The following is a 16,747-nucleotide window of genomic DNA, read 5'->3' as shown; positions in this document are numbered from 1 at the left end:
GCTCAACTTATCAGAGTTTAGTCGTTACTTTCATATGTTATTATAATTTTTTAGCGAACATTTGGATGAAATTTTACTGTAATGCGTATTGAACGAATTATTGATGGTATTAATCAATGGAAATTTATTTCTTGCGCGTTTATGTTATACCAAGAATAGATAGCTGACGTATATCTGTTTATTCGCGCTGCGATATCAGACATTATAACTGTTATAAGACAAATTTTAAACATTATGGTATAAGAGTTAATATCCTTAATTAGAAAATTTTGGTTACGCATAAACATCGTCGATGACGGAAATTTAATTATGGTGACCAATAATCATTATCAACGACACAAATTTTATTTTGGTTAGCCATTATCGACGCCAAAAAATTTTTTTAATTACATTCGACTACTAACGATTGTTATTAATATTACTGACAACTAGTATATATTTATTAACAACATAAAAATATTAATTATAAAACATGTATCGCTTTTAAGCGAGAAAACGAAATGAAAATATATGATACAAAGAACAGGATAAAAGATATTGCACTACTATAATAATACAAATATTATACTACAATACCCTTTATCCTATTTTCTGTTTCATATATTTTCATACCGTTTCTTTGTTTAATAGAATATATGTATAAATTTTACAATTACGTTTTTTTATGTTGTTAATAAATATCAATCATCAGCAATATTAATTGCTGACCCACAGCCATTAATAACTGCAAACCAATTTATCTCCCATCGTCGGTAACTGTTATCGTATTTCTATCTCCATTTATATCATATATCAAACTTTGATGATTGTCCACAACAATAATAGTAGTCAAACAATTAAATTGTATACTTAATTACATATGTTGAAACAAATTTGAAAAAATGCATCAAATAAAGTAAATCAATAAAGCAAATGAAATAAATAAATAAAACTAGCAAGAAACTTAAATCTATGTTTAAATATTTCTCAATCTATTCCATCTTCCACGCAAGCATTTCATACTTCAACTAAAATCCTAAACACCAACCACATAAAACCACTATTTATGAAAATACCTTGACATATAAAGATCTTGATCTTGCTTCTTCCATTTAATATTCATCAACTACATATATAACTTAATTAGAAATGAATCTCTTTATCGTTCACTACTATAATATTATAATAGCAACAGGAATAAAAGTTGAGTTGAATGATACTCATAAAAGTTCTAATTTTTAGAAATAAAAGCCATATAGAATACGTCAATATTTCTCAGTGATTAAACAATGGAATAATTTCCAAAAAAATTCTAAAACAATATATTAAATAAAATAGATAAATAAATATGTATAACTTAAAAATTTTAATTATTACGTATATAATTACTATATAATTATTTCTGAGTTTATTTTATTTAATATTCAATTATCCCGTAATTCCATTAATTCTGCTGCGATCTTTGAATTTTATGTTTCAATCTCGCTTTCGTTTTAAGAGAAAAGAAAATTTAATGTTCTAAGGAGATATCTTCAGCATAAAGTGAAATGAGAATTGGTAAGTAGATATTATAAAAACGATCCTTTTATTTTCTCAACTTTTTTTCTAACGATAAAGAGATACGATTCGGTCGAGAGATAACCCAAAAAATACAAAGGAGTTGAATTCATAAATAACACCGGTCAAATGAAATAATTAATTATAAAGTAATTTGACATATGAACATTAATTTTACTACTTTTGCCTAGTAATACCCAATTCACTGTGCAATTTTATTACAAATAGACCCCTTCATTGTCAACTACCGTCATAATAACAATTACAATGGAGGCAAAAACACAAAGAAAGTAAAGGAAATAATCCGTACGAAAAGGATCCTGGTTAGACGGGATCTTGTACCGTGTGATCCCTATCTTTAGTATATTACTATCCACATGGAAATTCTGAGTTGGCAACATAAAGGAATATATTCTTCTATTATCTTCTGCCTATACACCATATTTACATCTTTACATTGTTCACCAGCGAATTAGTGCACCAATCGTCTTCTAATTTTATTGCAAGTTTTATCAACGTGTGGCAATGTAAATATATAATAAAAGCCGTTTCCCAGCCGTAGGTTCGCAGCTGTAGTTTAATGTGATTGTTCCTTGGAATATACGCAAAGTTGCCAGAACTAGTATGTTCAGTTCGTGAGAATCGCCTCTCAGCAGGAGCACTTTGCTTGTACAATCTACATACGTATACAGATAGGTAGAATTTCTTTTAGCCTAATACAACAGCACTTCCTTTATAAGCTTGCTAATTAAAACGTAAAAATTCGTCATGCAGCTTCTAGACGACATACTTATTGCGAATTTCCTAAACTTTCACCATTTTGAAATTTTCATATATAAATCTCTAAATTTCTAAATTTTCCTACGCAAATTTATTATTTTCCAATTTTCTATTTCGTATTCTATCCTTTTTAATTTATGATATTTCATATCACCTAAATTAATAAATTCCCAAATTTTCATATCCGAATTTTTTTACTTTCCAAAAATTTTACATACAAATTCAATACTTTCAGGTTTAAAATGACCACAACCATCTTTTAATAAAAAAATTAATATAATCACATATATATTAATAAAATAAAATAATTATATTATCAATATATAACAATATTATAAAATAATATTAATAAAATTACATATATATCACAATTTTATACTTACATTTCCTACATTTTCAATCTAAATTTCTTTAAATTACTGTACAAAATCTAATTTTCTACGAAACTATTGAACATACTTTATCAGTAATATGCGTATATACATTTTCAAAAATATTTTCTCGTTAATGTCAGTTCTCAACTAAATTTTCTCACACAGTTTTTCTCTGTCGACCGTAAATCTTAAAATACCGTAATTCTTGCAAACAGAGTTATATTTAAAAATTTGGTGGGTACGTTTGGATAAATGAATAATGAATGAATAAATATGAATGAAGATAGAATATCTTTTGGTCAAAAGTTAAAACTTATAACGTGTTAAACTGAAAGATTTTAAGAACATTTCCATTCATTGTAATAATTAATAAAATTACTTAACTAATATTAAATATACAGAAAATGTTCCATACAATCTAATTACCAATAATATGTATTTTCTACGTTAAACAAGATTCTCTTTAAATTCTAATTACCTGAACTCCAATGCTATATCAATTCCAAAGTTTCCATAACTTTTCAACGACATTAACGACAGATTGTGAGTTTATGATCGAAATCTGGTAAGTTATTGATCATATAATAAAAACATTCTCATTAATAATATATACATATATAGGCTGTCTCAGCAATCGTGATACAACTGGTAAGAGGGTAATTCTACGTGAAAAAAAAACAACGAAAATTAGAATACGATTTGTTCATATGACGTTTCCTTTTCGAGAAAATCGAGTTTGAAAATTTGTTAAGTGTACTTAAACTTAGGTTATCGAGAAATTAGCAGAATTGTTATATTTGGGATTGTTATTGTAATTTCATTACTAGAATACAATTATATTATTGATTAATTTTATTATCTAACGCTATAAAAATTATACGAAATTTTGTAGAAAATATATATCATTCCCTGCTGTAATATTTCATTTGTTCAAAAGAATAAAAAAACTGTGATATATGTGTAAAGCATAGAGTATAAGGGAAATATTTAAGTTTAAATACCTCCCATAAATCCTCAAACACAAGAAAACGAACAAAAAGCTTAGAAGTTCTCGAAGGGTGAGGAGGTTCTGCTTGAGAACAATGTTTGTTGTCTCAGTTCATTAATGTGATTTCAAACGGAACTATATACGCATTTTTTGTGCCGTGCAGGCTGCATGGAATTTGGAGGCGTGTTTTTAACTGGGCATGTTATGTGTGACCTTGAAATTTGTACACACAAGACAAGTTCTAATAAAAGACTTTCATTATAAAACTACAACGGACGACAAATGTAAATTACGTGAGCAATAATAATTCTGGATAAAGTAAATATGTAATGTGCAAGAGAGTATTTTATTGCACATTCGAGTTAAATCCGTTAAAACTGTGACTTGAAAAAGAAGATGAATTCTCTAGAACTGTTCCTTTTTCGTCGTTCATTTATTCTGGTATGACCACACACGTGACAGAGTGACTGAAGGAGAACACGAAAAAAGAAAATGAAGTATCTGAAATATATCGTACATTGTTGTTTATACGTATCTGAACAATTTGGTATATCTAATAAACGTATACATGTGTACATGAAGGTTACCGAATCTTTGAATTAACGGTAAATTAATGGCAATCAATTTTAATACTTACCGCATGTATAATAATATTTAAGATATAAAATTTATAGTAGATAGATAGATACATACATACTATTACATATTTAACAACTTGCCCGAACCTTTCTCATGAAACATTATGAAAGAGATTAACCCTACTGTATTCTTTCCGTCATTTTCGATAGTATTTTCCTAACGTCAAGATACATACATACATATATCTTAAGTTTGAGCAAAACATGAATAAATTATTATCGATATGCGCGATTTTATATTTCAATTATGTATTAAATATCTTTCTAAAACATTATAAATATGAAAATTCGGTGATTGCAGCAAGGATAAACAAGTGACAGTATGTATAGTCGATGATACATGTGATTTGAGCTAAAAATCATGCGAAATAATCATAAAATATTCATAAAATCATGTTTTTGTTTTAAAAAATTTGGATCCAAAAAGTCTCATCAATAGTCATGCGAGTGTTAATATTAGAAGAAAAATACTGAACAGTAAGGTACAGACATACATTTGCATTCAAAGGCGTGATATTATATTATATCCTACTGAACTATATTTCTATACGAAATTGTTTTAAGCTTCGTATGAGAATAATAATACGTAGAAGATAAGTACAACATGGTACAGAAGTAAGAAAATGTCAAAGGTAGTGCACCAATGCTTATTTCATCGAATAAACGTCCACGTCTCCCAATCATTACGAAAATAAAACGATAAGTTGGAAAAACGTAATGGATACTTACCAACTGTTGCAGAGTAGACCGTTTACGCAGCGACCGATTCACCGATTCTTCGATTCTCCTACATACTTGTAAATTTCACAATACACTACACAATTAACTCCATTTGTAATTTAATATCCTTTAACACTTGTAAAACGTCCACACTGTTTACTTTTACGCAAGAGCAATATCTATCCGGTGGAATTTATCGGCTGTCACTATACGGAAAATCGACGAATTGAAGCTTTTCTTGAGAGACACACGTGAAAATTCTTAGCATTAATTACAACCACTATTGGATAGTTTTGCGTAGCAAATGAAGTAATCTTAATGATGAAAGGTCCAACAAGTAAAAACTACGGACGCGACGTTCGATTGTTAAGCAACAAAAGTACCGGTTCTAACACACTTAGACAAGTTTACCGCAGAAAAGCACGCAACGCGGAATCGTGTTTACCTTTACGATCACAGGTCGTGTCGTTATTGACAAGTTCTAATCATAGTCCGTTCGAATAGCAATTCGCTTCTTAGTATTATCGAGAAGACTGCGCATTGAAATATAAAGAAAAGGCATCGAACGTTTCACGTTACTACCAATAAGTTTCCAATACCAGTCTCGGGCAAAATCTTCAACGATACTACGTTACATTTCGCACGTACGAATTTTCTGCGACGATTCACGCGCGCAACGGTTCAACACGGCGTATTAATTGAGCACAATTGTAGGTTAACTTTTGCACGGTTGGTTATTTCGATGATGATACGTGGTTTTAAAGAATCGCGGGCACTGATCGTTAAGCTGGTGACCAGAGAACACGAAGTAGGCAACTTCAAGCACGTGCCACCGTACGCGTTGCAGTACAAAAACCATCTGAGGCGCAAGTCCCGTCAGCATTAGTCGTCCTACATACACACTTCGCAATATACGCGCCATATTAAATGCGATGTAAAAGCCGACATCTAGCGGCGGTATTGAGAGTTATTATGAAATACATACTTCGTTTCTTGATAAGTGAGGTATCTGTCACAGTACTTATCATGGTTCACGAAAGCATTTGAACATTTATCTTAGAGTACTTTCATGTATACACATACATTGTATATATCACATAAAATACTTTGAAATTTCATTAATGTTGTAACGAGCTACAGCTGTCGCGAGTATATTAGTTTTGAAACCTATCTGAAGATGTATATATACATAATAGTATAACACATAAAATTTATAGGATATTTATTGCATGAATAACCGTTATACACATATTATAGGTGTTAAAAATGGTTAGACTGAATATTAAGGCTTATTAATATAATGGATAACTTTCCTGATCCCTAGCTTCCCTATAGATCTCTATATGAATATATCCAAATGTATTTCAAGCTTTATCAATATAATTACGATAGTCGGGTCTCATCATAATACTAATGAAATTTCAAAATGTTTCCAAACTTCGTATAACACAATATGTACATATATCAATAAAAAGTTTTTGTTTCTACAAATGTTCAAACACTTTCGTGACGTAAGCCACTGTAAATAAGATACAATACCGCTCATAATCATACGGATACTTTGATCGATTTGCATTGATGCATATATTATTAATACATATGAACTAATATTAGAATTACCAATGATTGAAGCACAAAACTTGCGTTGAGAGAATCAAAATGGACAGTATTAGTAATAATACTTCATATACAAAATTAACACGATTATGTTATATATTATTTAATTTATACTATTATATTTTGATATACTATTATTAATAATATATATTACTAATAATTAATATTTATTATATATAATATATATAATAAATAATAAAATTATTAATATATATAATTATTATATATAATATATATTATATATAATATATATATATTAATAATTTTATTATTTATATATTATTTATATATTATTTATAGATTATAGATTATTTATATATTATTTATATATTTTTATTATTTATTATATATAATATTATTATTAGTTATATATATATATATATATATATTACTAATAATAATATATAGTATATCAGAAAGTCCCTCTTATAATTAAGTTAAATTTTGTAATTTATTAATCATGATTTAATCGCGATATTCAATCATTTAGAAGAACCATTTCCACCTTGATAATTTGAAAACTAAACAATTTGAAGATTCAGAACTTTTTAAATAATGAAACTATTTCGGAATGTAGGGACCTTATAGAAGAAAATTTCATTATTACATATTAGCTTTTGAAAAGCAATGTTATTACGTCATAATACGTTACGATATAGCAACAAATCTGTAATAACAATAAATAATAGAATTATCATTGATTTCTTTTCATTTCTGACTTTGCAGTTGAATTATATTCTCTAAATAATCACGTACCCGAATATTTCTGAGCAATAGCGTATGTATGTGTACAGTATCTAAATATTGAGAAATTGTAATATACATTTATGTAACATTATCTCATAGTTGTGATGTGATTATTATAGAAGAGGTATATAATTGGTTCTTAAGGTAACCTAAATATTCCTTAAAAATATTTTATATTTTTTTTAATTTTCATCTTTTTAATTAGGAACGTTATATACGTATATAAATATAGATATCTATATGTATATATGTATTTATTTTTAATAGACGTACTGATTTTTATTTAATTGATTATATCTAATATATGTCACAACATGTCATGACAGTATAAAAAGTAACTAAAAAACATTTAATTTTGTTTTTCAGACACTATCAGTCAGACATCATCAGTCAGACATCATTATATACATATCTCAGTTATTTCGACATGTATCTATGGTCGTTATGACTTAAACGTTTATGTTGTTGGAACTAATAATCAGACACACGATTCCAAATCTAATTAAATGTAAAATATATTTATACTTACTTTGTGAGGCTGTTTGAGACTGATGTTGGGCTGCAGTTCTCTGTAACAGCAACAAACGTTTGTTTTAAACGGATTGATTATTGAAATAGGATAGAAGTAACTAATATGTTTGAAGATCGCAGAAAAGTTACATAAATACATTTTCGATGATTCTTGATTTTAATAACATTATGACTACAAAGAAATGTTTTAATAGAAAATATATCGCTAAAAATAGGAAAAGCCTGTTAATTTTTTAGAAGTTAAAGATATAATTTGTAAAGCAAACATATATAAACATATAGCAAATATATTGATATATTTCTGTACTGAAACATTATAGTGTGTTAATTTATATTTTTAATTTTAGAAAAACTGAAAAAAAATTGATAAAATTTTAAAAAACAAAATAAAAGAACTTGATAAATTGACAACGTACTACATTTTTAAATTCCTCCTCGGTACAAAATAGAAAATGTGATTTAAATATATTATTCCCGTACTGTTCGTTTGTACAAAGATCAATTTTAACATTATACAGGACGGACTGTCACGTACCGCTACCGGGGCGACACCAGCATGAGAACATTGAAACATACATTTTAAATAAGACCGTTCACACCATCCATCCTCAATCGTTACGTTACATTATCGTTACGTGACGCTCCGCGCCGTATAGTGCAAATTGACTTTAAGAGATATATTGAATATTCATTCCAATGATGATTATTACAAACCATTAAAATCATTGACATTTTATATCTTAAAAAATATATTATATAATAAAATAATAAATTTTAAGTACATTTTGGAGAATCAACCGTATCCCTGATGCTTCGAGACTCTTCGAATCTAAGGAACGACTTCTTGGTTTTCCTTCTAAATAATCATCCTTTTTTCCACCTTTTATCCATCGAAAATACGACGACATATTGCACTTTCAACTTATTACGCACTAACACAGTATCACATATATAATCACATAATTTCAAATCTGACAATAAGAAGTTTGTTCACTGTATTCTTATAGATATAAAAGAATCCGATAGAATCAGATAGATTAATTTTGTCAATTAATTTCTGAATTAAAATTATTTCAAACCTGCATTATAAAGAGACAAAATTAAAATGTAAAAAAGAGAAAATAAGATATAGAAGGCATAATAATAAGGCATACAAGTGATTTACCAAAAAAAAAAAAGAGGATGTAGAAAATACTGATATGTAACTGTCAAGTTCGATGAATTCATAATTCAACGGTGAACAATGATAACAGATCGCCTGAACGGTATTAATGGTAAAATTGCACTAGTAATGCATTCTGTCAACCGGAAATAGAGGAACATTCCATCTATGAATAATTAAGTGTGATAAAAATGACTACGTATTTTTCAAATCTTATTTAAATCTTCTCGCTAATAAAATCAGTTCATTATAGATAACGAAGTTACGAAAAGGTTTGTTCTTTACGATATCACAAAGAATACCGTATACCGAATATGATAACAACTAAACGTTAAAATGCAATAGCTTTACATTTGCATCGTAAATTCTTAGGTGACGCGTTTTTATCAAAACACGTTTTATGAAAATATTTACACGTTCAAAATGTTCCATGCAGTAGATGAGAATTAACTATAACGTAGTATTATATTTATCCAAATTAGATTAAACTAAATTCAATGTATATACATATATATTATCGTAAAATCATATATAATATTTTATAGTAAAAAGATATAGTAAGTATTTTATAATAGAAATTACTGAAAATTGAAGCTATTATAGATATATTATTACATTATGATCAAAATATATATGTAGCTACTATTAACATTGTGAATTTTCTGTTTTTAAATATTATTGTTATAAGTTTATCACTTAATTGTTATAATACTACAAAACTGTAGTTCATAAGATTGTTTAAAAATTCTGCTCTGAAATTTTGAACTTACTTTTTAGAAAATAGATAATCAAACGTTACAACACGCACAATAGGGTTAAAACACAACTGTCATTACGATACGTGAATTTCTCACTCTACTATTATCACAGTTGAATTTATTCTAAGGCTGATCAATTTTTGAAGTAGTACCTTAACGACTATGGTATTTTTCTGTTTTAAATAAACAGTTCCTGTAACTATTTTTATTTTATACGTACAAAGTCGATCGTTTATGATACGTGACGACTCGGTCTTATTGATCATAAATAATTTATTCTGCTGGACAAATTTACATTTTCTGGAATCAAATTACTGATAATTTATACGTGAACCTGACTCCGATCTTTTATTCCATGCATATACATATATAGAAAACCAATATTAATTCTTTTTGTAAGAATTGTAAGAATTAATGTTGTTTTTAATACTTTAATACCGCCATAAAGACATAATACTCATTTTAACTCATTTAATATCATAAACAGAAAACTGATAATATGAGAACTAATAAATATGTGATGCAGATACTATATAGTAACAAAGCGAGTATCAAACATGGAGAGTATATACCATCTTTTTGTATGTGTCTGTATTATTCCTGTAGCATCTATTAATCTTCTAAAATTAGAAGAAATAGCCAAGCAAGTTATCAAGTAAAACAAATCTCAATATTTTTCATATGAAACTCTTTCTTATATCTAATCAATTATTTCCACAAGTTTCGCAATCATCGATATTTTTTGTATCTACATACTTCAATCTGGCTAACGATAAGTTCTCTATTTGTAACAATTATAAGTTTCCATACTTGATAGCAAAATAGTCTGTAATTAACTATTTCTTTTAACAAGTAAATAACGTTCCGATTACAAATTACCAATGTAAGAAACATAATAAAGTGAGAAAATCATAAAAACATCGACGATCATCCGATCGAATATTTTAACGTTATGCAAATGATCGCGCAGTCTCGTTTTAACGGAAGAATCGCCATCATTTACGCAGGTTATCGCTTTTATAGGACATCTGAGGAGAAAAAAAAAGAAGATACGCACAGTACAATAGTTCACTTTAAATTTGAAGACTATCGATCTAGGTGATAACAAGCAAAGAAGCTCCAAATATTTCGAGAAATTGGCTATATATCCAATTTAGACGTGACAGGTATAATAAAGATGCAATGAAAATATTCCTATCGTACTATATACTCCATATATCAATGCAGTGTACATATTTCACAATGTGCTACATATGTCTATTGTCTGGACATAAACGATTCGCAAAAATTCTAAAATCTCTAACTATCATTAATTATAGAGCACTTGCTTCTGAAATAAATTTGAACTTCTGTTTTATTGCTATAATTTAATGGCGGGATTTTAATCTGTTAATCGGAAAAGATAAGTTAATTAGTTATTCGAAATCTCTCTCTTCTTTATTTAGAGGTCACTTTTTACGTGGCGTTCCATTTCTATTACAAATTACAATTAAATAATAATATCCTCTGGAAGGATTAAAAATTAGAACTATCCTAATTGTAATTGATCTATTTTTATTAATTTTTAATTTCATAATTGTATGTAAAAGGTTTTGGTTAATGGGATGACTCATTCGACAGGTTAAAAAATTCAACGTTTAAATATTTCGCGCTTGCCATTGAATTAACCTTAACAAAAAAATTACTAATGTTAATAACTCAGCGATTTATGAAATAAAATGACTAAACGTAATGTTTGTGAAATTACATGATACTGTGATAATGGTAAGATGTAATACTCTGTACTGTGTAACTTGATGGTTAAAGATAGCAAAACAAAAAGTATTTTCATAAGTTGTTGGAGCATTATATTTGAAGCGAAAATTGGCAAAAAAGTGAAGGAAGAGAGGATGAAGAAGAATAACATAAAACTGCTAGCTTTCAATTTAGAAGAACTAAACAATGCAATGGCGAGAAGCTTTGTCAATGAACTCGAGACATCCTTCACGACCGTAAGTTACCATTCAGCGTCTTTTATGTCGCAGTTAAGAAGACTGTATACGATATTTTTTGTTCAGTAAGTTGAACGAATATATATACATATGACGTTACTACTAGAAAGACTTGAATATTTTAATGATAACATAAAATTGTAATTTTGCAATAATAAATATAAAAACACAATTATAAATACGATCAAACTACAATTTCCCTAAAAAAAAAAAAAATTCCGGAATGTTTAAGGTTTAGAATACCAAAAGTCATTGTAGATCTGAAATAATCACTAGAAGCAACATTTCTTTAGTCGGAAAATATTCTTTGATCTTAGGAAAAGAACTGTGACGAATGTATTAATCGCTGTTTAGAAGAAGAGACTAATTTTTTATAACTGAATATTGGAACGTAACTCCAACCTGCTTTCATAATTTTATTAGTAATCACAATTTTCTTATTTTATTTAATAGTTCATTAATCCATAAAAAAAAGTAAGTTCTGCACACACACACACATATGCACACTATAATAGTACTACAATGTACATATGTATGAAAATACTGATTACTATGAGATAAGATATCACTTACAAAATAAGCCAGACAGCAAATATAAATAATCGAGAATCACGTTACTCAAGACAAATTTTCAATTTTCTGTTATTTTACAATCACAAATCTAAAATTAAGAATAATTTTCACCACTGGAGGGTTTTCCTCCTAATAAATCAACTTAAAAGAAAAACTGGTAGAAGATAAATCTCTAATTGGAATAACAAACTGTGGCTGTATAACACGTGAAAACGGATGTGATCACGGTTAAAGAAGTTTGTTCACGATTAAAATTTCACCAGAACAACACACCGTAAATCTTCTACGAGATTGGAAATGGATCGGTTAGAAATAGACACGCGCGATTCAAATCGAAAATATGTGCACGTTTTCCTAGCACCGTCAACGTTGCAAGTTCCGTAGCTCACTGAGTGAAAAACAGCGCCTTTGAATCCGTCTTTTTCCCCGCTCTCTGTGCTCATACACGCACATCCACACGCTTAAGTTGCTTACATATGCATAAACGTACATAGATGTATACACGCATAACTCCCACCGAAATCTCCACGTCATAGACTCTTCTGTCTATACACATGTACATGTATGTATTTAAACCACCTGCCCAACGACTTAAACACTGCATATTGAACTGAATCGTAGCTAATGAGAAATTACAATTAACACAAATATCAACTTCGATGTAAGAGATAGTATGGCATAAATAAGGAACTTTCATTTTAGATAGTACATTACGAATTGATATTAGATATACGATGGATATTTTATATGTAAATTGTTTTAATAAATAATTCGCGAGTAGAATAGTTTTCTTGAATAGTTGTAGTACGAAATCAAATATCAGAAAATTATATGATCTACATTTTCCTTCCTCTATTTATTAATATAACGTAGCTCTTTTAATGAAAGATAATGAGCTAGCGGTAATGATTTTCATTCAAATAAATTGAATAAAATTATTTTCATTTTAATTAAAAATTATTTCGTCTACTCCTCTTCCTTTTTTTTTAACTAATACGGTTTTCAAGTGAAATAAATTCATGGTAATAATCTTGATTGAAACGAATTAAGTTTAGTTTTTACGGGAAATCAGTGAAAGTAAATTCGATAAATATAAAATTCTAGTAAATTAAATGTAATATAAGGCATATTAATAGTTTACTGCAAAATTCACGGGAAACCAATTTTTAATAAATTAAATTCAACATAAAATAAATTAATGGTAATAATTTTGTTTACTGTAAAGTTCGGAAAAGGATATGTCTATTTCTGTATTTCTATTCAATTAAATTTGAAGTGAAATATATTAATTAAACTTTCGCACTTACTTCAAAGTTTACGTATGTACCTGTTTGCGTAAAATAACCTAAACCGTAAGAATCAGAAATAAGTTTCTCAGCAAAGTGAAGAAATTTGCTACGATATTGTGATCGTTAAGAGAAACGAAACTGGTTTCAGCGCTAACGAGTCATGTGACATGCGATGATACAACATACGACCAAGAACGTTGAAACGCGAAAGAAAATTTCATTGAAAATTATCTAAAAAAGATAATATATTTCAGGGTCGTACTGTGTATACAGAAAATATTCATTTAAATTAATGTATGTAATTGGGAAACGTAATCAGTGAACATACAACTATTTGTTTAACTTAATACGCAAAACGTATTAGCACGTTTATTCCAAGAAAAGAAATAAGTTTTTCAGTTCCGATTCAAAGATTAACGTTAATTTTAGGAATGTATATAGGAGTTTTAGAAATCTACAGGATCTAAAACTGAAACAAAAACACAAAAAACCTCACAGTGAAACTTATTAAAATAATCAGTGACGAAACACGAGTTAGTGACTTCAATGTTTGAACAGATGCTGTTTACGACTTCATTACAAGAACGACCGCTGCTCAACCGATAGTTCCTTTTGTTTTATAGATACAAAACTTTTGGATTCTCATTGGAACATAAATATTTAGCTTTGATATTTAAATCCAAATTTTTCTAAATAACATTTTTCATATAATAAGGAAAGATTACATAAAGTAAGTAATAAAACAACATGATTAATATTAGCATAATAGTAAAAAAAAAACACCATTTTTTAGCATTATAGTAAGGTGAATTGTGCAAAGAAAAGATGAATCGTCGACGTCAACACATGTGTTCTCTGCTTTCAAAGATCATCCTTTTGTTCCCTAAGATACTATTGTTAGGACGAACCAGCAGTGGTTATTTGTTGCAAAAAGTCATGCTCTGTCGAGAGCAGAAACACTGGAATAAGATGCATGATGCAATTTTGAGTTCTTTACCTATACAGTGTAGAACTCAAGGAATGACCTGAATATAACCAAAGAAGATTATCCAAACTTTTTACTTCTCTTATTCAAAGTTCGAGAAGCTTTTCATAATGGTGTATTTAATTAATAATTTAAAATTCATAACCTGAGGAAAGTTTAAAATAAATAAGATTGCATAGTAAAACAAAAATACTGTATGAAAGTTAAACAATCATTTTGTCTACCAATTGAAATACTAGATGTATGCAAATTGTATTTAATATTCCTTATTAAAAGAATGTAAAATATATGATGATTATATTTGTTGACTCGTACGTTATATATTAATTTATTCGCATTGATTATATAATCATATTTACGTGTGTATGGCATATACATATGCATGTATCATAGAGAATTTTATCTACAAACGAATCGGCTCCAGCATTTAATAATTACTAATCGTTAATATCATAATGCTAAAGTAGACATCTATTTTAAATTCTAAATCGGTAATTGTATACACATAGTAATCATCATTGCAAGCTGAAGCCAATATACATATATTCTTATAACGTTTTAACTTTGGAAAAGATACGAAATGTAACATAAAATTAAATTGCTCACCGCTTTTCGTTTATCTTCAGCACTAAGAGCACTGTGACTCCTATGCCTAATGAGATCCATAACTTTGCTAACAGGATTTCTGCTACTTTCTGAACCTGCACGAGGACGTCCCATAGGTTCTTTACCTTCCTTATGATCCTTACTGTCTTTGTGATGATCCTTATCCGTACGTACGTCTGTTGACGAACTCCCATGTGAGCCTCTATGCAATGAATGCTGCAAAATATCCAGTAGTATTCAATTAATGTAATACTGTAACCTTCTTCTTGATTTTTTCAATATAAATATATGTAAATTTATTATTTATTTAAAATCAATTGGCTGTTCTAATTAACTGTGTGCACTTTATATTTTCTATATAAATCTGTTATTTTCTTTAATCGTTTCCTCTTCTTTCTTATGAAAAGCTTTCGTTATAATACACTTGAATAATGAAAGCTTCAGTACTTTCTAACCATATAATCTACGTGTAAATTACAGAATAGTCTGTAATAAACATATAGTGGTGTGCAAAAGTTTCTAATCAGATGAATTTTTCACTTTATTTTTCGAAAAAGATATCTAGAAGAAGTTCAACTAATATTGAGCAGAAGAAAACAGCATCACACATGAACAGTGTCATAGAAATATATAATATTGTAATGATAAAAAATGTATCTTATGCAAAAACTTTCGCATAGCACTGTACTTGCAAGTCTATACACTCTACTTTAAATACATCCTCTAATAATAAGTATTATACATCTAATCAATAACAAAACGCAATAACATAGAAAATCATGTACATTTCCCAATTCCAAAGGTGATACCAAACAGCTAATTGATGTTGATCAAGGGGTATCAGAACTATCATTGTACCTGCACGGCACTCTTCATATTCGCTATAATACTGGGCTTTCTTTTGCTAGCATCAGATTTACTTCTCGGTCTAAACGCATCGAATAGCGCTGGTTTTTTAGTAGGGCTAGCCGTGTCATCGACAGTGCCACCACCGCTTCTTCTGCGTTCCGCGCTATTACTACGGCTATTACTGCGGCTGGTGGAGCCAGATCGCGTGCCAGAAGCTTTTCTGCCACCTTTGCTTGAACTTGACGAACTCGAAGGTTCGGCCTGTTGCGGAAGAGGAGTCGACTTTCCAGAACCAGGAGCGCTTCCCGAGGTCGGCTTCCTGATTGTTCTCGAATGTGAGCCCCACGTTCCTATCATGATTGAAAAAACATATTCGACATGTAAATAACATCAGAGATAACCAGATAAGTAACTTAACCAACATATATAATTACATGATAAAATACAATCTCACCTGCGCGTGGTCTATGACCTTGATCGTGAGAAGCATGACCCGCCGTATCTGCATCTTCTGTTACGATTGTTGGCAATGGTTGCGATCCAAGTTCCTGTAAAAATCAGTATAACAGTCATTATATATGTACATACGTACATAGATATATT

At 28.9% G+C, this 16,747-nt stretch overlaps 1 protein-coding gene across 2 annotated transcripts in view; it reads right to left on the bottom strand.

The window, feature by feature from the left end:
* LOC122568463 (serine-rich adhesin for platelets) overlaps positions 1-16,747 on the bottom strand; it is a 129,061-nt gene that overhangs the window by 59,127 nt on the left and 53,187 nt on the right. For both annotated transcript variants that reach the window (XM_043728212.1, XM_043728213.1), the window contains 4 exons: positions 16,599-16,692; positions 16,154-16,494; positions 15,296-15,511; positions 7,930-7,969 (listed from right to left, as the gene is read on the bottom strand). In XM_043728212.1, the coding sequence (XP_043584147.1) occupies positions 7,930-7,969; positions 15,296-15,511; positions 16,154-16,494; positions 16,599-16,692 (691 nt within the window). The remainder of the gene's footprint in view (positions 1-7,929; positions 7,970-15,295; positions 15,512-16,153; positions 16,495-16,598; positions 16,693-16,747) is intronic.

This window comes from Bombus pyrosoma, linkage group LG6 (assembly GCF_014825855.1).
Source record: "Bombus pyrosoma isolate SC7728 linkage group LG6, ASM1482585v1, whole genome shotgun sequence".
In the NCBI taxonomy this organism is placed as follows: domain Eukaryota; kingdom Metazoa; phylum Arthropoda; class Insecta; order Hymenoptera; family Apidae; genus Bombus; species Bombus pyrosoma.
Note: the sequence above shows the minus strand (reverse complement) of the source record. Positions and strands in the feature narration are given on the sequence as shown.